The 21,339-nt window shown below is 42.4% G+C and overlaps 1 protein-coding gene across 2 annotated transcripts in view; it reads left to right on the forward strand.

Annotated features, from left to right (window-relative positions):
* The first annotated feature begins 10,108 nt into the window (after nucleotides 1-10,108).
* The window catches only part of appa (amyloid beta (A4) precursor protein a), a 42,083-nt gene continuing 30,852 nt past the window's right edge, over nucleotides 10,109-21,339 (forward strand). For both annotated transcript variants that reach the window (XM_038980205.1, XM_038980206.1), the window contains exon 1: nucleotides 10,109-10,304. In XM_038980205.1, coding sequence (XP_038836133.1) covers nucleotides 10,245-10,304 — 60 coding nt within the window. In that variant the 5' untranslated portion in view covers nucleotides 10,109-10,244. The remainder of the gene's footprint in view (nucleotides 10,305-21,339) is intronic.

Genomic DNA, 21,339 nt, shown 5'->3' on the forward strand with positions numbered 1-21,339 from the left:
TTTTAATGTCCCGTTGATCATATATCATCCATTTTGTTTTCCAATGATTGCACGTTGGCCAATAGAACGGATGGTAGTGGAGGTTTACTCACTCGCCTACGAATTCTCAGAAGGCAGCCCGACCTCCGCCCCTTTTTTCTCTGTCTTTTCTTCACGCGAGAAGGCAGTATATCCTTCTCGTCGGACTCGTGAAAGAAAAAATCCTTGTCCAGTTCGAGTTGAGTAATCGCTGTTTGATGTCCAGAAGTTATTTTCGGTCATAAGAGATGGTAGCAGCAACATTATCTACAAGTTCAAAAATAAGTTACGGGTTAGGAGCCCGTAAAGCGCCAGCCATCCCCTCCGGCGCCATTGTCCAGGTCAGCGTCTAGGGGCAACTTTACCCTACTCTGAGCAAGGCTGCCTGCATGTGCACAGTGAAGACGGGTCTGGGCCTGCTCTCGGAGGAATGATGATCCTATGATTCCTATGATGGTGATGTTTCTCAACAATCTTTCAGTGTTGTTTATATGTTGTCGCTATGAACATGTTCAGGATGAAAGTTAAATTAAAGTTTCCAAATCATATTGTCTACTCTGCCTCAATAAATACCCAAGAAAACTTCTAAACTCAGTACACCAGTCAATGGCCGTGTGTGTGCATGCACAAGCATGTACCCGCGTGTGTGTGTGAATCGGTAAGTGTGAATCAGTGAGTGTACACCAGAGAGGATGTAGAAGGGAGAGAGCACAACAACAAGTCCAGCCTAGACATAATTTGTGCTCCAGATTCAAGTAAAAGTAAGCCTCTGCATAAAGGCTTTTTGAGGTGGTCATTCTGCTCACACAAAGGAGGAAGACAGCCAGCACTTCGCTGCAGTGAAATTGCTAAGCAAATCAACCCTTTTATTCAATAAGGGATCGTGCAAGGCAATTTTCCCACTCCTTCAAAATCGCTCATATTGAAGTTTAATCCAATTTGTATTTCCAACTGTTAAAAATATTTTACCTCTGCCATATTGTTCAGCTCCGGGATGAAGTTTCCCCCTAGGTACAGATCTAGGATCAGCTTCCCCTCCCCAAATCCTAACCTTCGCCATTAGCCTGGGGGGAAAAAATTATCCAATATCAATGTCTAGGCCTAGGAGCAGCTTCACCCTACACATAGTATTCATGCAGGCAGCTCGGTTGGTGCCTCGAATCACAACAGGTAGGCTACTGCTGGTTATTGAGGTCATAAGTAGTGCGCTATAGGGTGCCATTTGAGACACAAACCTAAGGTTATCGGAGCTGGTATTGACCATTGGTGGTTTTTGACATGTGCTTCATGGCAAAAATGTGTAATTTCCCATGGCTATGAAATTTTGTTTGAGCACATTTCTTTAATCTTGAGGACCATTTCTATAATACTCAAATTGGAATTAATTGTGATTGAAATGAATTGTGCCTACTCGAATTTGCACCATGAGCTGTCCATTTCCGACTGATTTATTATTATTTTTTATTTTACCTTTATTTAACTAGGCAAGTCAGTTAAGAACAAATTCTTATTTTCAATGACGGCCTAGGAACAGTGGGTTAACTGCCTTGTTCAGGGGCAGAACGACAGATTTGTACCTTGTCAACTCAGGGATTCGATCTTGCAACCTTTTGGTTACTAGTCCAACGTTCTAACCACTAGGCTACCTGCCGCCCCGAAGGCAGGTAGCAGCTGGGTCTGCTGCTTCAAGGTTCGGCACCACAATGTAAGTTACTCAAATCTGGCTTATTGTGAGGTCAATAACTCTAATAAATACATAATATGCAAGAAACATATTTTATAAATTCAATTATAGTAGTAGCAAGCTATTAAAGTGGACCTCCGGTCCTCCTTCTCATCTTCGTGCTCTCCTCAAACTAAAGAGAACATAGGCTATTCCTCACAGAAGAGAGGTTTTTGGACTAGGCCTAATCATAAATTATTTTCGGAAGAAACCTTTGACTCTTAAACTGCCAACGTAGTGGTTAAGCAGTATACAAACACGTTTTTGATCAGTAAGAGCAGAGCAGGCCGGGGTTTAGGATTAGAAAAGCCAACTGACATGTACTCCTGAGGTGCTGACTTGCTGCACCCTCGACAACTACTGTGATTATTATTATTTGACCATGCTGGTAATTTATGAACATTTGAACATCTTGGCCATGTTCTGTTATAATCTCCACCCGGCACAGCCAGAAGAGGACTGGCCACCCCTCATAGCCTGGTTCCTCTCTAGGTTTCTTCCTAGGTTTCGGCCTTTCTAGGGAGTTTTTCCTAGCCACCGTGCTTCTACACCTGCATTGCTTGCTGTTTGGGGTTTTAGGCTGGGTTTCTGTACTGCACTTTGAGATATCAGCTGATGTAAGAAGGGCTATATAAATACATTTGATTTGATTTGATTTGAATACAAATTGCAGTGTGTAATGCAGCCTAGTTTTATTTACACCATCCCGGGATCCATCTTAGCAATATAACTTTGCTCTGTGCTTCTCCGAGCACGCACTTCCTAGCCCATAGACTATGGATCATTGAATTGAGACCACATGAAATAGCCTATAGGCGCAATTGATATTGCACGCCCAGTGGAGAATCAGAGATGAAGCACACATCGATATATAGCCTAATAAGCAACTCATTCTAAAACACTGAGAAATATTGAAATTTTATCAATTACAAATTACATGACCTTCCCCCTTGACTAGATTTAAAACACACTAAACCATCCCATTGACTGACATTTAAAAAGCATGACCCTCCCCCATTTTCCTCCAGGTAACCATTCTGTCAATGTTGATCCATCCCTAACTCAGACGCATTTAGGTACTGAAAATAACAATGGGAATACCTGTGTAAATAGTTTACAGATCATTTGTAAATCCGTAATAAGAAATAATGATTCATTACGTATAAACTAGTATATATATATATATATATATATATATATATATATATATATATATATATATCCCACTTATTCAAAGTTGTATAAACCCTAAAGATATCTTAAAAACAAAAACAAAAAACTTCAACACGAGTTTCAACCCTCTAGTGGAGCCGTGCCCTATACAGCAAAGTCCATTTGCCATGTGATCTCATCGAACATTACAGTCTTAAGCTTTTGGTATTTGATTAGGATCCCAAAACCTGTTGCGAAAGCAGCAGCTACTCTTCACAACTTAAACATTGTCACGACTCCGACCGAAGCAGGCTCCCCTTCCCGTTCGGGTGGCGCTCGGCGGTCGTCGTCACCGGCCTATTAGCTGCCACTGATTCTTCTCTCCCCCTCCTTATGTGTTTATTGATTACACCTGTTTTGAGTTTGTTGTAATTAGTTGGGCTTTATTAGTCAGCCGGCCCTCCCGTTTCTTTGTGCGGGATTGATTATTGTAAGCCTGGTGTTTGTTTCAGACGTACATGTTTGTTTATGTTCGTGTATAGTGCTGGACTGTTTTCGTTCCCCGTGTCTGGGGCAGTTTATTTTGAGCACCCAGTGTTTAGTGGGGTGGCCGTGGTTTAGCTCACCGTGAATGCATTAAAAGAGCATTATATTTAACTCTCTGTTTTCCTGTGCCTGACTTCACACTCCCGACACCCAGTACCTTACAAACATGGCATTAATACAAAACATTAATAGACAAGAACAGCTCAACGACAGAACTACATACATTTAAAAATGGCACACAAAGCCTATATATATCAATGCATACACACAATTTATAGGTCAAATAGGGGAGAGGAGTTGCTTTATCTGTTTTTTTAAACTAGGTTTGCTGTTCATTTGAGCAATATGAGATGGAAGGGAGTTCCATGCAATAATGGATTTATATAATACTGTACGCTTTCTTGAATTTGTTCTGGATTTGGGGACTGTTTTCACCTGTTTCTTATAAAAAGAAGTGACACAGTCAGTCTCTCCTCAACTCTTAGCCAATAGAGACTGGTATGCATAGTATTTCTATTAGCCCTCTCATTATACTGAAGAGCAAAACATGATTGGTTCCCATATGGTTTAGCGGTTAGGATTCCTGGTTTTCACCTAGGCTGCCCAGGTTCGACTCCCAGTATGGGAATTAACTGTTTTAATATTGGGCTCCCAAGTGGCGCAGCGGTCTAAAGCACTACAGCTCAGTGCTAGAGGTGTCACTAGAGACACTCTGGTTTGAATCCAGGCTGTAGCACAACCGGCCATGATTGAGAGTCCCACAGGACAGTGTTGGCCTTCAGGTAGCCTAGAGTGTTGGGCCAGTAACCAAAAGGTTGCTGGATTGAATCCCTGAGCTGACAAGGTGTCACACCCTGACCATAGAGAGCCATTGTTTCTCTATGGTGTAGTAGGTCAGGGCATGACTAGGGGGTGATCTAGTATATCTATGTTGTGTTCTAGTTTTTTTTTTCTATGTTGGTGTTTTGTATGATTCCCAATTAGAGGCAGCTGGTAATCGTTGTCTCTAATTGGGGATCATATTTAAGTAGTTCTTTTTCACACCTGTATTTGTGGGATCTTGTTTATGTGTCGTTGCCTGTGAGCACGCCATTGTCCTCACGTTTCGTTCGTTATTGTGCGTTACAGTTAAAAAACATGTGGAAACCATATCACGCTGCACCTTGGTCCGATAATTCTTACGACGAACATGACACAAGGTAAAACTCTGTTCTGCCCCTGAACAAGGCAGTTAACCCACTGTTCCCCGGTAGGCCATCATTGTAAATAAGAATTTGTTCTTAACTGACTTGCTTAGTTTAATAAAATAAACATGCCACTCTGTTCTGGGCCAGCTGCAGCTTAACTAGGTATTTATTTGCAGCACTTGACCACATTACTGGACAATAATCAAGATAAGCCAAAACTAGAGCCTGCAGGACTTGGTTTTTTGAGAGTGGTGTCAACAAAAAAGCCTCTCCCTATCTTTACAACCATTGAATCTATGTTTTGACCATGACAGTTTACAATCTAAGGTAACACCAAGTCATTTAGTTTCTTCAACTTGTTCAACAACCACACCATTCATTACCAGATTCAGTTGAGGACTAGAGCTTAGGGAACGATTTGTACCAAGTACAATGCTCTTAGATTTAGAGATTCTCAGGGCCAGTCTATTTCTGGCCACCCATTCCAAAACGGACTGCAACTCCTTGTTAAGAGATTCAGTGACTTCATTAGCTGTGGTTGCTGACACGTATGGTTGAATCATCAGCATACATGTATGTACACACAGGCTTTGTTTAATGCCAGTGGCACGTCATAAGCTTTGTTGCAACAAGGATCCACCATGCCTCTGGACTACACCCCTTCCTGTGGGTGGCTGCCTGGAAGACAAAAACAGAGTGATTAAAGTACACAATTCAAAATCACATGATACGTTAACCATGCAATAGGAATGCTTGATTGTTACACATGGAAAGTAGTGGCACCTGTGACATTCTCACCCACTTTAAAATTAGTGTTTCCTCACACTAGTGAGTGAAAACACTGCAAAATGACATACGTGCAATATTATGTTTCACACACCGGTTAGCAAAAACAATAAAAAAATAAAAAAACATATTTACTCAAAACAAACAACAAAGTCCCCTTGAACATAAAGGTCTCCAATACCTTCTAGCTAGCAGCCACGGCCATTCTTGTAGTTGTCTCCATCCACCGTTTCCTCTCTCCTGGTCGACCTGGGTCATCAGGGGGCCCCATCCTGGTCGCTACAGCCGCTCACCCACTTTGAGTGGACCATTCCATCCAGCTCTCTGCACGCCCCCATGGCAGTTTTATTGCGGGCCCCCATGGCAGTCACAGAGGTCATACCTTCCTGTGTGGTGTCTCATACACAACAGAAGTTCCCTGATCCTGGTGCAGAATACACAGGGTCCCTCCCCTCCCCTCCCCATTTTGATTGATACCATTCAACTGAATAAAAATATTCAATACAAGTAAAAGTTGTCTCTCCATTCAGAGACATCAGTATCAAGCCTGTCTGGACTTCATCACATCATCTTGCAAGTCTCCATGTGCTGGCTCCATACATGTTTCTGTGAACACATACACACATAGTCACTGTTCTATTACCAATGACAGTTTGTGTATCAGATATGAGCTATCCCTAACAGGTACTATGTTGAAGTTTGAACAGGTCAGATTAAACCTACCCAATTATGGTCTCCCCATCAAACGACTGAGGCTGCCGTGGAATAGGCATCTCTAGTCCATCTGCAGAAATAGGCAGAGTTCACCAGTGACAGATGAAATGAAAATGGTGTTGCTATTACTGGACATTTCTGATGTACTGTATTATTAGTAATCACCTCATTGTGGATGTGTTGAGTGCCAGTTCTCTCTGCATCTCATGCATCTTTGAAAACATACACACAGTCACTGGTCTATTACCAATGGCAGTTAGGAATACGTGATATCTGACACACAAACATACTATGTTGAAGTTTGAACAGGTCAGACTAAGCCTACCTAATTCCGTTCTCCCTATCAACGGCCATTGGTAAGCAGGCAGGAGCTGAGGCTGGAGGTGAAGTCTTTCCCAGAGCCCCATTAATGGGGAGTAGATGCTCCTGGTGTCACACCCTAATCTGTTTCACCTGTCGTTGTGATTGTCTCCACCCCGCTCCAGGTGTCGCCCATCTTCCCCATTATTCCCTGTTTATTTTAAACCTGTGTTCCCTGTTTGTCTGTTGCCAGTTTGTCTTCTTTGTCAAGTCAACTAGCGTTTTTGTATCAGCGCTTGCTTTTCCCACGTCTCTCTTTTCTCGTCCTCCTGGTTTTGACCTTTGCCCCACCTCTGGATTACCAACCTCTGCCTGACCTGAGCCTGCCTGCCCGCCCTGTACTTTTGCCCCTGTTGCTGTAATAAACATTGTTACTTCGACACGGTCTGCATCCGTGTCTTACCTTTATCCTGATACCTGGCCCCTCGTCAAAGATAATGGTCGGTCACACACACACACACAGAGCACTGATTACATTATCAATGTCGGTTATGATTATCCTGGTAGAACCAACCTGATCGCTGTGTTCACCTTTCTATTTCACTTCAGATATAATAAAATGTGAATTGAAATAGAATGGTGACAGGCTGGTTCCACCAGGCTAGGTTATGTCCAGGACATTATATTCACCCAAGAAGTAGAGAATAAGCAACAAATAATGCCCTGTGAAAGCAGCTGCCGAAGGTTGCCTGCCGGATACTTGCCATAAAGTGGCTGACTGTTCCATTCATAGGAATGCTCACAGCGAGGGCATGTCTGCATGATACTGTGAGATATTTGGCAAAATAGACAGACATGTCCGTGTAGAATTTTCTCATAGGCAAACATTGGGGCAGCCTCAGAATTCCAACAGTAATGTGTAATTTCTGACATTTTACATGCTAGTTTATGATGACAACTGACTACGCTGCCCAGCCTTACATCCTTACAAAGAGGAGATCGTCCGGATTAAAATGGTGTAGGACTTCAACCCAGAAAAATACATACATTTTGAGATATTTGAGGAAATAGACAGACATATCCCTATTTCCCCAAAACAATGGCAGTCTGAATGTTCTAAGAGCATTTTTTTTAATAACTAAATGTAAGGTGTTTTTGGTTTCTGTCAGTTTCATTGTTTATTGTTATGCTATAAATGGTTATTTTATCGTTGTAACTGATCAAATTAAATATAACATTTTATATTTTGCAAGTCTGAGTAATAACGACATTAGTAAGGATATACACTTATTCTGTATTACTGCAATTAATAAATTATTCCAATAGATGGCAGCATAAAGACCACAAATTAAATTTCAGAAGATTAGTTATCTCTCTGGATACACCACTGCCCTGCACAGGAAAACTCCTGCACACATTTTTTCTGTCCCTTTCCACACTGCTAATGCAAGAGGAAGGACTGAAAAGTATTCAACAGATTACTGTGAATTAATATAATGATCAGGGGTGCAACTTTGGTTTTAGAAGTGGGGGTGGGACACAACTTTTTTTCCAGTCGGATAAACACTCCAAACAGCCTTCTATACCGCTCGGAGGCGTCCGCATCACATTCCAATGATAAAACTGGGGGGGACAAAAATGCAATTTCAGAATGTGGGGGGGACATGTCTCCACCGTCCCCAGTGAAAGTTGCGCCCCTGATAATGATGATTCATGTTTATTATTACCTGTTTTTATGTTCATGTTTTGAAATTATACTTGATTACTATTTCAACAACGATTATCAATCATCCTGAACATTAATTCAGTCACCTCTGTTTGAGAAAATAGTACTTCCCTCGTACATTCATTGTCAAATTCATCAACCAGCATCAATCCGCTCTGCCTTCTCGCACAAGTAGCCTGTTGAGGTAATTTGCTAACCCTAAGGGTTGCATGATTCAATCTCTTGGCAGGCTGTGGAAAATGCACTCTTTTGTACTCAGAGGCTTGCACTGTATTAAGATATTTCAAAATACATGTATGCTAGGGTTGAGGTTAGTGCATCTGACTAGTAATTATTTGGCAGGGTTCAATACTTGCAATAGAATATTTAATGTTTTGCTCTCCCAAAAGCACTTGGCATTCTCTCAACCAGCTTCACCTGGAATGCTTTTCCAACAGTCTTGAAGGAGTTCCCACATATGCGGAGCACTTGTTGGGTGCTTTTCCTACACTGTGGTCCAACTCATCCCAAACCATCTCAATTTGGTTGAGGTCAGGTGATTGTGGGGGCCAGGTCATCTGATGCAGCACTCCATCACTCCCCTTCTTGGCCAAATAGCCCTTACACAGCTTGGAGGTGTGTTGTGTCATTGTCCTGTTGAAAAACAAATGACAGTCCCACTAAGGGAAACCCAGATGGGATGGCATATCGTTGCAGAATGCTGTGGTAGCCATGCTGGTTAAGTGTGCCTTGAATTCTAAATAAATCACAGACAGTGTCACCAGCAAAGCATCCCCACGCTATCATACTTCCTCCTTGCTTCACGGTGGGAACCACACATGCTGAGATCATCCATTCACCTACTCTGTGTCTCACAAAGACACGGAGGTTGGAACCAAAAATCTTCAGACCAAAGAACAGATATCCACCGGTCTAATGTCCATTGCTCATGTTTATTGGCCCAAGCAAGTCTCTTCTTATTATTATTGGTGTCCTTTAGTAGTGGTTATTTGCAGCAATTTGACCATGAAGGCCTGATTCATGTAGTCTCCTCTGAACAGTTGATTTTGAGATGTGCCTGTTACTTGAACTCTGTGAAGCATTTATTTGTGTTGCAATCTGAGGTGCAGTTAATTGCAGATTTCTGAGGCTGGTAACCCTAATGAACTTATCCTCTGCAGCAGAGGTAACTCTGGGTCTTCCTTTCCTGTGGCGGTCCTCATGAGAGCCAGTTTCATCATAGCGTTTGATGGTTTTTGCAACTGCACTTGAAGTAACTTTCAAAGTTCTTTGATTGACTGACCTTCATGTCTTAAAGTAATGATGGACTGTCGTTTCTCTTTGCTTATTTGAGCTGTTCTTGCCATAATATGGACAGTCTTTTACCAAATAGGGCTATCTTTTGTATACCACCCCTACCTTGTCACAACACAACTGATTGGCTCAAACGCATTAAGGAAAGAAATTCTACAAATTGACTTTTAACAAAGCACACCTGTTAATTGAAATGCATTCCAGGTGACTACCTCCTGAAGCTGGTTGAGAGAATGCCAAGCTTGTGCAAAGCTGTCACCAAGGCAAAGGGTGGCTACTTTGAAGAATCTAAAATCTAAAATATATTTTTATTTATTTAACACTGTTTTGGTTACTACATGATTCCATATGTGTTATTTCATAGTTTTTATGTCTTCACTATTATTCTACAATGTAGAAAATAGTAAAAAATAAAAACCCTAGAATAAGCGATATGTCGAAACTTTTGACTGGTACTGTATATATATATATATATTACATAGAATTAAGCATAATTATTATGGCTCTAGATTGCAGGAAAATCTGTTTCAGGTGTTTGAAAAATGCTAAATTCAGTGTTTAGCCCCCATCGGGACCACACCCAGAGCTATCCTCAGATGTTTTGGGCCTCTCCCTAATAATTCCGTTCATTCGTTGTCCGGTCAGGTGACTTGGCGCTCGAGCAGCCTCGGTATCGTTCCCCATTAAACAAACACAGTCAGCGGCACTGCCACGGAGACGAGCTCTGAATACATACCGACGGAACATAGAATAAACCCCAATACACCATACATAGGACGCGTTGTGACAATAATACGGTATGGGGGACCGTATGGCTTTGTTGCTGCTGGTTGTTGCGACCACGGCGTTAGCAGTTGAGGTAAGAAACTGGGGAAAGAAAGACGGGAGTCGGGACAAGGCTGAGCTCCATGGCTATTTCTTCTCTTCCGCTGCTATAGCGGGAGCGAGCAGCCGGGTGATTCCAAACCATGGGGGCTAATTACGCACGAATAGAACAAAATGAAACCAGACATTCAGCAAGGCTGTGATCATATTCCACGCCTGAATATATGTTGGACAGCTTTTATCGAATTTAGTCTGACTCGAAATCATAGAAGTAGAATAGCCAGTGTTTAGATCCTCCTTTGCCCAGTGCTGTTATAAACTGCTATATTTCTGCCATTGCTTGAATTGAAATCTAGTTTTATAGCCTATGGATAAGTTTTATTTTTCATAATTCAAGATGAGAAATAATTACATTTGTTTTGCACAGAATGGAATGCTTCATCAGGTCTTTCTATCTAGGCTACGGCTGAGATTCCTGTGTAACCTATGTAAACGAACGTGATTTTTTGTTTCTGTGCATAATTGCACTTCAAAACACAGCCTAGTCTAAACAGGTTTGTAGTGGCAATATTGATTGTTGTATCCGGAGATTATGGGTAATATGATCACCATTTTGTAGCAACTTGTGTAGTGTTTTTTTCATGGCTCGATGGTATATTTTGGTGGTGGGCGTGAAAGTAAACATCTAACGTTAAAGTGGGTTATTCTTTACCTTAGATGTAGCTTTCTGTAGCCTAAAGACACAGGCTACTCCCTAAAAAGAGCCAACGAGTAGACCTATGACCCATTAATTCTGCACATCGCGCCCGTGGATAAGGGTAAAATCGCCTATGTTTTCCCTACGTCAACCTGTTTCATGTTAAGCTAGAGAATAAAGATAATGTAGTGAGACAGAAGTAAGATGGCGGCGGTGCACTGCAGCATTCCATGAACCCAGAGGCTCGGAACGCAGGGACACGGTCTCTCGCGGGAACCATTAGGTTAACATTTCAACCGATAGGCTGGCTTCCAGTTTTTATTTATCACAACTTATCTAACCGTTTCAAGAAAATACCCTGCTAAAATGTGTGTTAGTCATGAGTTGTCTGGAAATGGCCCTGGTGTGGAGATGTTGCACACAATCACCGATCATCTCTCTCAGGCGCTATGCCATGTCGGTGTGAATGTGGCCTTGTAAAGAGAGAGACAACAATTGCTCTTTCACGACGTTCTTATAGTGTTACAGTGTAACACTGCAATTGCGGCTGCGTTGCTACATTTGGTATGCCTGTGTGTGGGTACTGCGGTTTGAATTTTAACAAATGATACCAGGCAGTAAGCGGATACATTTGATATGGGTGATACTTGTAACAGGTCGATGCGGGTCTGTGGGCTAGCTAGGCTACCCACACAAACATTACTCTTCACACACCTCAAGTTCAGTATGTCAATGTCACTCAGGTTTTACTAGGCCTTCTCACATCCATACACCTTTAACATAGCTAGTTGTTATATGTATTACCCCTACTGTTTCTGACTATATGTATCAGTTCTTGATCTTAGTTCAATATAGCCAAAGGGTGTTGGTGATATTTCAACATATTAAGATCATTTCAGTCAATTAAATGCCAAATAGGCTATGAGGTTGATTTTCAAACCTCCCAATACAGAAGTTCATAGTTAGTTTGTATTTCTCATATTGTGGGTTGTCAATAATTGACAATTAATTCCAAAAATTTGATGGGAAAAGAAATCTGACGTAGTTTATAATGCTTTATTACTTGGTATACACATGTATAACCCACAAAATTGAACAGTGTAAGGACACAGAGGGCAGGGCTCTCTTGTTAATCCGACCTCTATACAGGAGGAGCAGAATTTCCCTTTCCCATCCTTGAAAAATTGGTCGAAGAGCAACCCAGGCAGTCTGTCAATGCACTGCAGTCATTCAAGCCCAGGGCAACACAGCCTCACACCCATTAGAGTACATTATACCCATTGTCTCCCTTTGGCATCCACTGCTCATGTTGCAGCTTCATCCAACCATCCATTTAAAGCGCCAGTTTCCAATAGCGCTTTAAAGGGACAATTAGCTCTGTTACAGTCTACAATTCCTACCCTTGTAATGGTTTGTTGTGTGCCATTCATTGTCTCTGTTTTGAGATGTTTTTCAAGCCATGCCAACCATCCTCCATTTTAAGCCCCTTTTTATGTTTTGGTGGCGGTGCCTCTTTTTCTGCCTGCCAGATAGAAATTCCTGGCCCTTTATGGCGTTGTCATGGTACGTTTGTTTTGTTGTTCTCCCCACGTTGGGATGTTCCTCCCATTTCAGGATTTGTTGTATTTTGTACCCTCTTTCTCTCCCATGTAGCCACACTGGACATCCTCACCTTTTAAGTAATGTTTGTCTGAAAAGGTCATGTCACCTATCCCTTTAATGGCATGGCAGGTTTTCAGGAGAGCTGATCGGTGAAAACACCTGGCATGGTGGTGTAAGGCTGGCTTTGTGCGCTGTAACCTGGCCTTTCAGATAGCATCCATGGCTGGTTATCTCTATCTTGCTGGCCATGGGCTGTGTTCAGTTGGCATGAAATGGAGTGAAACAGTGAGTGACTACCTGAATTTGTCCAATGAGAGATGTTTGTTTTCACATTCTGTTGCAAAACATTTTGCGACGTTGTGTCCTAATGAACATGACCATGAAGAGCTTTACAGAGCAAATATATCATGATATCACGGTATCATCTGATATGAAATGTGCAGCAGTGTCTGGTACAGACCACATTTAGAGGCTCTCACAACATCAGGATGGGCTCGATTGTGAAGCAACTCCGGCCCCACTTTTCACAATCCCTCATCTATACAGATCAGTGGTTCTGTGCAGGTGCTGCTCCATTCCAATGCTCCCCAATGAAACCTGGATGAGAGTTATCAGGGACCCCACCTCCAACCAGGAGAGAATGGGTGTGTTCCAGGTTGTCTTTTTGCAGTCATGCTGCACATCTCAAAGACTACTCTATCATAATAAAGTAGCACCTGAATCATTAAACACTTCTCTAGGCTTTGAGTTCTGATCATCTGCAATAATGATGACCTGGAATGCGCCCTATAGCCCTGCTGCTATGGCAACCCCACCGCTGCCCTGTAATAGGCCAGTGGATCACGTCTTAACTGTCAGTGTCACCGTCATGGACGCTGCCCATGGCGAGTCATGTGTGACTTTCACGTCCCCACATACAAACCTGGAACTTGATAATCTGAGCGACCAAGCGCAGTCAAAGAGCCTGGTGGGGGTCGTTCGTGATGATTTCAGTTTTTAGGGGGCTGACTCACTGTGGCTTATAGTTTTATAGAATTAGTCCAAAATGGCACCATATTCCTTATGTCGCCTTTCCAATAGGGCTCTGGTAAATAGTAGCGCACTACATAAGGAGTACAGTGCCATTTGGGATGTAGACATAGTCCACCGTTAACATATAGCTGCAGAGAGTAAGAGAGCGATGGAAAGAGAAAAGAGGGAGGGCAGTAAGGTCAATGTGATTGACATTGACGTATGGGACAGTGATCTGTGTGACCCGTTGATTTAGCCCACGTGGATATATTAATTAATAATACGTCCGATGGCAACATGCTCCTGACATACACACAGACAGTTAGACACACGTGCACGCTCACTCTACACAACAACGCCAATACATAATCACACAAACACAGCAGCATGTGTCTTAGGAATTATGCTACACACTAGTCCCTCTGACTACAAAATGGCCACTCCTTCTTCAGTCAGCCTCCTTTATTCTTGATTGACTTGTCCTACTTGACCAAATGTCTCCCAAAGCAATCAAATAAATACTCTAAAACATGTATTTTCTGAATTCCAAATCAACCCCTAGCCCCTACCGTGTACAGGCTACACGCCTAGACACTCCTATAGAGCTGACTGTTTCTGAAATAATTTGGTAGGTATTGGTAATTGCTTACTTTTACCATTTCATTTAGCTAGGGTGTAAATATAGCCATATTGATTCCACCGATCTAACCATCCAGTTCTCTCAGATCGACAGGGAGTAGGGGGCTAGGGGTTGATCTGGAATTGAGCAATTATTCCTCACCTCATCAATTATCCCTCTTTCTCCCATGTTGGGTCTCTTTTTGAAATGATTGAGCTACCCGCCTTGCCCACCTCCTCTTCTCCCTCCTTATCCCCCTCTTCCCTCCTCCTGTGTTTTGGTGGCAGCGGTGCCCTCCCCGGTCGCCTGGCACCCGCGCTATAATTAGAGCGCCGCCTCCCAGAGATATTCCTGTCTCTGCTCTCTCACGCTTTCTTCCTTTCATTCCTCCCTTATTCAAGTTTTTTCACTGCCTCTTTCTTCAGAAGCAACAGGCCTAAGTCTTCCCTCATTCAATATCTTGCTCCCATTTCTCCTTTTCGTTCCCTCCTTATCTCTGTCTTTTTACTGCCTTTTTCTCCAAGACAGGCCAACGCTTCCCTCGCTCAACCCTCGACAGTGTCCCTCTGTATATTGGCCTTGTGTATATTTATTGCTACATGTACTGTGAAGGGAGTTATGCGTATCGCTTTACAACAGTTTCAATCGACTATGACCGGACATTTGGAGAATTGATTCAGTGCTGGTCTAAATGTTGATTTGGCCTTTGATTTAATCCACTTGCTCAAAATTGCGTTGTTGATTTATAGTTTGCAGTTGTTTTGAAGTATCTATCTCTAAAAGGTCCACTTTGTTTCATGAACTAAATAACTTAGCTGAACTGTGAGTAGCATAGCGTGTGTGTGGCGTCAAGAAGGAGTCGGTTATTCTTGGCAGTGCCCTGCTATTCCCAGTTCCTGTTTCCTTGTCCCCCTACCATTACCTGGGGTGGGTTTCCTGTATTTGTGGGACGCAGGAGGAGACGTATAGACTACTGTGTGTGTGTGACAGTAATGGAACATGGGTGTGTGTGTGTGCAGGCGTGTTTGTCTCACACTTGATTTGTTTTGTGTATCTCCCGTGTGTGTGCATTTTAATCTCACTTGATTAATTGTGTGTTCAATGCCCCACTAAGATATGTGGGACGGGTAAGCAATGCGTCACTGCAAGGGTATGCTGCTGACCCTATGCATTACCTTATTTCTCAGTATGGGGAGCTAGTTCTTGGAAACATGTATCATACATTGACTTCACATAGTAGACTTGTTCCATTGTGGCACAGTTGGTAGAATACTTGTACTAGGCTTGAGCGGTATGCAGAATGTTATACTTTCATTCCGACCTTGTGCCATACTGGCATAATTGGTAACACCGTCTCTGAACACAAGGAGTGCTGTTTTCAAACCCCACTGATACTCTGTAATCCAAAGGTTAGCAATGCTAACAAGTACCTGTAAAATCCCATAGAAAATGCTAACGATCGCGTTGCGAACATTTTGTACAGTTTCTGACCTAAACTATACATGACTCAAAAATGCTACCCAGTTTGCTGCACGCACAAAACAAATATTAGCCAGCAAGGCTCTTGATACAGGAGGGATTTCTCTGTTACCAAGCCTCCCGAGTGGCGCAGCGGTCTAAGGCACTGCATCTCAGTGCTAGAGGCGTCACTACAGATCCTAGTTCAATCCCGGGCTGTAACACAACCGGCCGTGATCGGGTGTCCCATAGGGCGGCGCACAATTGGCCTAGTGTTGTCCGGGTTAGGAGATGGTTTGGCCAGGGTAGTCCGTCATTGTAAATAAGAATTTGTTCTTAACTGACTTGCCTAGTTTAGTAAAACATTTTCAAAGCGAATGCTTGATGTTGGAAGAAGCTAACATTAGAAGCCTCTTCCCTAAGTTTGTTTTATTCACTGCTTTAGCACACTCCGCAACCCTGATGTCCTAGCTGTGTCTGAATCCTGGCTTAGGAAGGCCACCACAAATTCTGAAATTTCCACCCCAACTACATTTTCCACCAAGATGGAACTGCCAAAGGGGGTGGAGTTAGCTTGCAGAGTTCTGTCATGCTATCCAGGTCTATGCCCAATTAAAAGTCCACCTTCCCAGAAATAAGTCTCTCTCTGTTGCCGCTTGTTATAGACCCCGTATTGAGGGGAGGATGGATGGGGCCATGTATCGCGAGATCTTGGCCAACAACCTCCTTCCCTCAGTAAGAGCATTGAAGATGGGTCGTGGCTGGGTCTTCCAGCATGACAACGACCCGAAACACACAGCCAGGGCAACTAAGGAGTGGCTCCGTAAGAAGCATCTCAAGGTCCTGGAGTGGCCTAGCCAGTCTCCAGACCGGAACCCAATAGAAAATCTTTGGAGGGAGCTGAAAGTCCGTATTGCCCAGCGACAGCCCCGAAACCTGAAGGATCTGGAGAAGGTCTGTATGGAGGAGTGGGCCAAAATCCCTGCTGCAGTGTGTGCAAACCTGGTCAAGAACTACAGGAAACGTATGATCTCTGTAATTGCAAAGAAAGGTTTCTGTACCAAATATTAAGTTCTGCTTTTCTGATGTATCAAATACTTATGTCATGCAATAAAATGCAAATTAATTACTTAAAAATCATACAATGTGATTTTCTGGATTTTAGATTCCGTCTCTCACAGTTGAAGTGTACCTATGATAAACAATTACAGACCTCTACATGCTTTGTAAGTAGGAAAACCTGCAAAATCGGCAGTGTATCAAATACTTGTTCTCCCCGCTGTGTGTGTGTATATGTGTATATATATATATATATATATATATATATTTTTTTTTTTTACATCGATAGATAACCCCATGGGTTTTAATAAAATCAAATATATGCATTGAGCTTTTCTGATGCTTTAAGTGCACTGTTTTATGAAATAAGACAAATGACTCAAGAGGGAGCCATAGATCTGGATAACCAGAAGGGGGGGAAAAAACTTAACCTGACCCAACCATTCTTCACTCTCCTGCTGACTTTTGCAGTTTCTGCCATTACTCCCCTTAACCTCTCTGGGATATGTGGGACGGTAGCGTCCCACCTGGCCAACATCCAGTGAAAATGCAGAACGCCAAATTCAAATAAATTACTATAAAAATTAAACTTTCATGAAATCACACATTCAATATACCAAATTAAAGCTACACTTGTTGTGAATCCAACCAATGTGTCAGATTTCAAAAATGCTTTACGGCGAAAGCAAACAATGCTATTATCTGAGGATAGCACCCCAGCTAACAATCACAGACCATCATATTTCAACCCTCCCGGCGGGACACAAAATGCAGAAATAAAGATATAATTCATGCCTTAACTTTGACGAGCTTCTTCTGTTGACACTCCAATGTCCCATAAACATCACAAATGGTCCTTTTGTTCGATTAATTCCGTCGAAATATATCCAAAATGTCCATTTATTTGGCGCGTTTGATCCAGAAAAACACCGGTTCCAACTTGCACAACGTGGTATTTTTTATGTAAATAATCTATAAAATTGAAGACTGGATGATCTGTGTTCAATACCGGAGGAAAACAATGTGTAGCATGCTTTCTGGTCACGCGCCTCTAACAAACAGTACACTTTACTGGAGCCTCATTCTGAACATGGCTACTTCTTCATTTCTCAAAGGAAAAACCTCAACCAGTTTCTAAAGACTGTTGACATCCAGTGGAAGCGATAGGAACTGCAGGAAGGTCCCTTTAGAAATCTGGATTCCCGTTAAAAACCCATTGAAAAGAGTGACCTCAAAAAAAAAACAAAAAAAAAATCTGAATGTTTTGTCCTCGGGGTTTTGCCTGCCAAATAAGTTATGTTATAGTCACATACATGATTCAAACAGTTTTAGAAACTTCAGAGTGTTTTCTATCCAATGCTAATAATAATATGCATATATTAGCATCTGGGACTGAGTAGGAGGCAGTTTACTCTGGGCATGCTTTTCATCCAAACGTGAAAATGTTGCCACCTATCCTAGAGAACTTAAGTGGCCGGTAATAGGCTACATGAGGAATCGGCAACCTTTCTCATGTGGAATGCCAGTTTATCTTACAATTTCTACAGATCTGATTGCCAGTTATGGCTTTCATATGCACGTTTGCATGCAACAGATTCATTTAATTTCTAATAACATCTTCACATCTAAATGAAAATGATACAAACCTAAAAAGTTACTTCTGGCCTCCTGAGTGGTGCAGCGGTTGAAGGCACTGCATCGCGACCGGGAGACCCATGAGGGGGCGAACAATTGGCCCAGCATCGTCCGGGTTAGGGGAAGGTTTGGCCGGCCGAGATGTCCCTGTCTCGTCTTGCTCTAGTGACGACGACTGGCGGGTTGATGCTGACACGGTTGCCAATCGTACGATTTTTTCCTTCGACACATTGGTGTGGCTGGCACCAATGTGCCAGGGTTAAGCGAGCAGTGTATCAAGAAGCAGTTCGGCTTGGCAGGGTAGTGTTTCTTAGAACGCATGGCTCTCGACCTTCGCCTCTCCCATGTCCCATTGCTGCAACTCCCGTACGGACAAGACATATCACGAGTTTGGGGGGGTATACTTAAAAAAAAAAAAAAAAAAAGGATATTAACTTCTATATGTAAAAATAGCTTACATAAAGCGAACAAATTAAAATATTGCAGCCTGCAGGTAGAAAATATCCTGATCAAAATAAATATCCTATGAATCACATTGGCTATGCATGGCCTGACTGCAACTAACTTGAAACGTATCAACTATTAACTTGGGTCCAGCCCGAAGCTTGACTTGCAACATTGTATAAAATATTCTGGGCTCTGTTTCCCACACCAGTGAGCTCTGGACAGACACAGCTATAGGCTATTTGGCAAGGGTTAAGGAGCAGAGCTTGACTTGGGCAGGAGCTGAGTACAGACACCTCAAATTTTCGACTGCTTTGAGCTCCTATTCCTCTTGTGGAGCTCCTGCATCTACATATAAACAGTAAATATTCCTTTGTGGAGATTGTTGTCCTTCTGGAAGGTTCTCCCATCTCTGCATCACTCCACCAATCAGGCCTTTATGGTGTAGTGGCCAGACGGAAGCCACTCCTCAGTAAAAGGCACATGACAGCCCGCTTGCAATTTGCCAAAAGGCACCTAGACTCTCAGACCATGAGAAACAAGATTCTCTGGCCTGATGAAACCAAGATGGTTTGTCATGAATGCCAAGTGTCACGTCAGGAGGAAACCTAACACCATCCCTACAGTGAAGCATTGTGGGGATGTTTTTCAGCGGCAGGAACTGGGAGACTAGTCAGGATCGAGGCAAAGATGAACGGAGCAAAGTACAGAGATCGTTGATGAAAACCTGCTCAGGACCTCAGACTAGGGTGAAGGTTCACCTTCCAACAGGACAATGACCCTAAGTACACAGCCAAGACAATGCAGGAGTGGCTTTGGGACAAGTCTCTGAATGTTCTTGAATGGCCAAACCAGACCCCGGACTTGAATCTGAACGAACTTCTCTGGAGAGACCTGAAAATAGCTGTGCAGCAACGCTCCCCATCCAACCTGACAGCGCTTGAGGATCTGCAGAGAAGAATGGGAGAAACTCCCCAAATACAGGTGTTCCAAGCTTGTAGCGTCATACCCAAGAAGACTCGAGGCTGTAGTCAATGCCAGAGGTGCTTCAACAAAGTACTGAGTAAAGAGTCTGAATATTTATTTAAATGTGATTTTATAAATTAGCGAAAACCTGTTTTTGCTTTGTCATTATTGGGTAGTGTGTGTAGATTGAGGGGGAAAAAACAATTTGATCAATTTTAGAATAAGGCTGTAACGTATCAAAATGTGAAAGTCCATGGGTCTGAATACTGTTTTAAATCCTTAAACTCAGACTTGGACCACACACCCTCCCCACCGAATAGCAGACAGAGGAAGCAGAATAGGGATTGCTTTGAAATGCTTGCAGTTAGCCACTGATTCTTTCCAAACCACTCATTGTTGAATTTGCAAATTTAATATATAATTTTTTTTAATACATTTTTTTACTTTTTGTGTAATGTTTATGTCCATTGGCTGCTGAGCACTGATACGTTTTTATCAATTTCTCTTCATTTGACAGGAATTAAACGTTTTGACAGTAGATTGTCAACGTGATTCATGATGACTGCTTGCTAGCTAAGATTTTGAAAATTTAATGTTGACATGATTAGTCCAATCAAAGCTATGGTAGATATGTGATTTGATGTCATTTTATCTTTGGCCTTGAGCCTTCTTGGATGGGCACTTCTAATGTAAATCAATGGCAGCACCCAAGTGTGTGTTAACTGCTTAGCTCTCCCTTAGATTCTGATAAAAATGGAAACAGGATGCACCTGAGCTCAATTTTTAGTCTCATAGCAGAGGGTCTGAATACTTTTTGCAAAAATGTCTAAAAACCTGTTTGCTTTGATTATGGGGTATTGTGTGTAGATCGTTACAGCCTTGTTCTAAAATTGGTTAAATATCAATGTGGAAAAGGTCAAGGGGTCTGAATACTTGCACTGTGTGTATATATACATGCACATGCAGTACCAGTCAAAAGCCCTCATTCAAGTTTTTTTTTAAATTTTGTATATGAAATAACACATGTAATCATGTAGCTTTGCACACTCTTGACATTCTCTCAATCAGCTTCACCTGGAATGCTTTTCCAACAGACTTGAAGGAGTTCCCACATATGACCACTTGTTGGCTGCTTTTCCTTGACTCAGCGGTCCAACGCATCCCAAACCATCTCAATTGGGTTGAGGTCGGGTGATTGTGGAGGCCAGGTCATCTGATGCAGCACTCCATCACTCTCCTTCTTGGTCAAATAGCCCTTACACAGCCTGGAGGTGTGTTGGGTCATTCTTCTGTTGAAAACAAATGATACAATTAAGTACAATTAAGCGCAAACCAGACTGGATGGCGTATCGCTGCAGAATGCTGTGGTAGCCATGCTGGTTAAGTGTGTCTTGAATTCTAAATAAATCACAGACAGCAAAGCACCATCACACCACCTCCATGCTTCACTTTGGGAACCACACATGCGGAGATCATCCATTCAACTACTCTGCATCTTACAAAGACTCAGCGGTTAGAACCAGAAATCTCAAATTTGGACTCATCAGACCAAAGGACAAATTTCCATCGGTCTAATAT

This window comes from Salvelinus namaycush, chromosome 40 (assembly GCF_016432855.1).
Source record: "Salvelinus namaycush isolate Seneca chromosome 40, SaNama_1.0, whole genome shotgun sequence".
Classification (NCBI taxonomy): domain Eukaryota; kingdom Metazoa; phylum Chordata; class Actinopteri; order Salmoniformes; family Salmonidae; genus Salvelinus; species Salvelinus namaycush.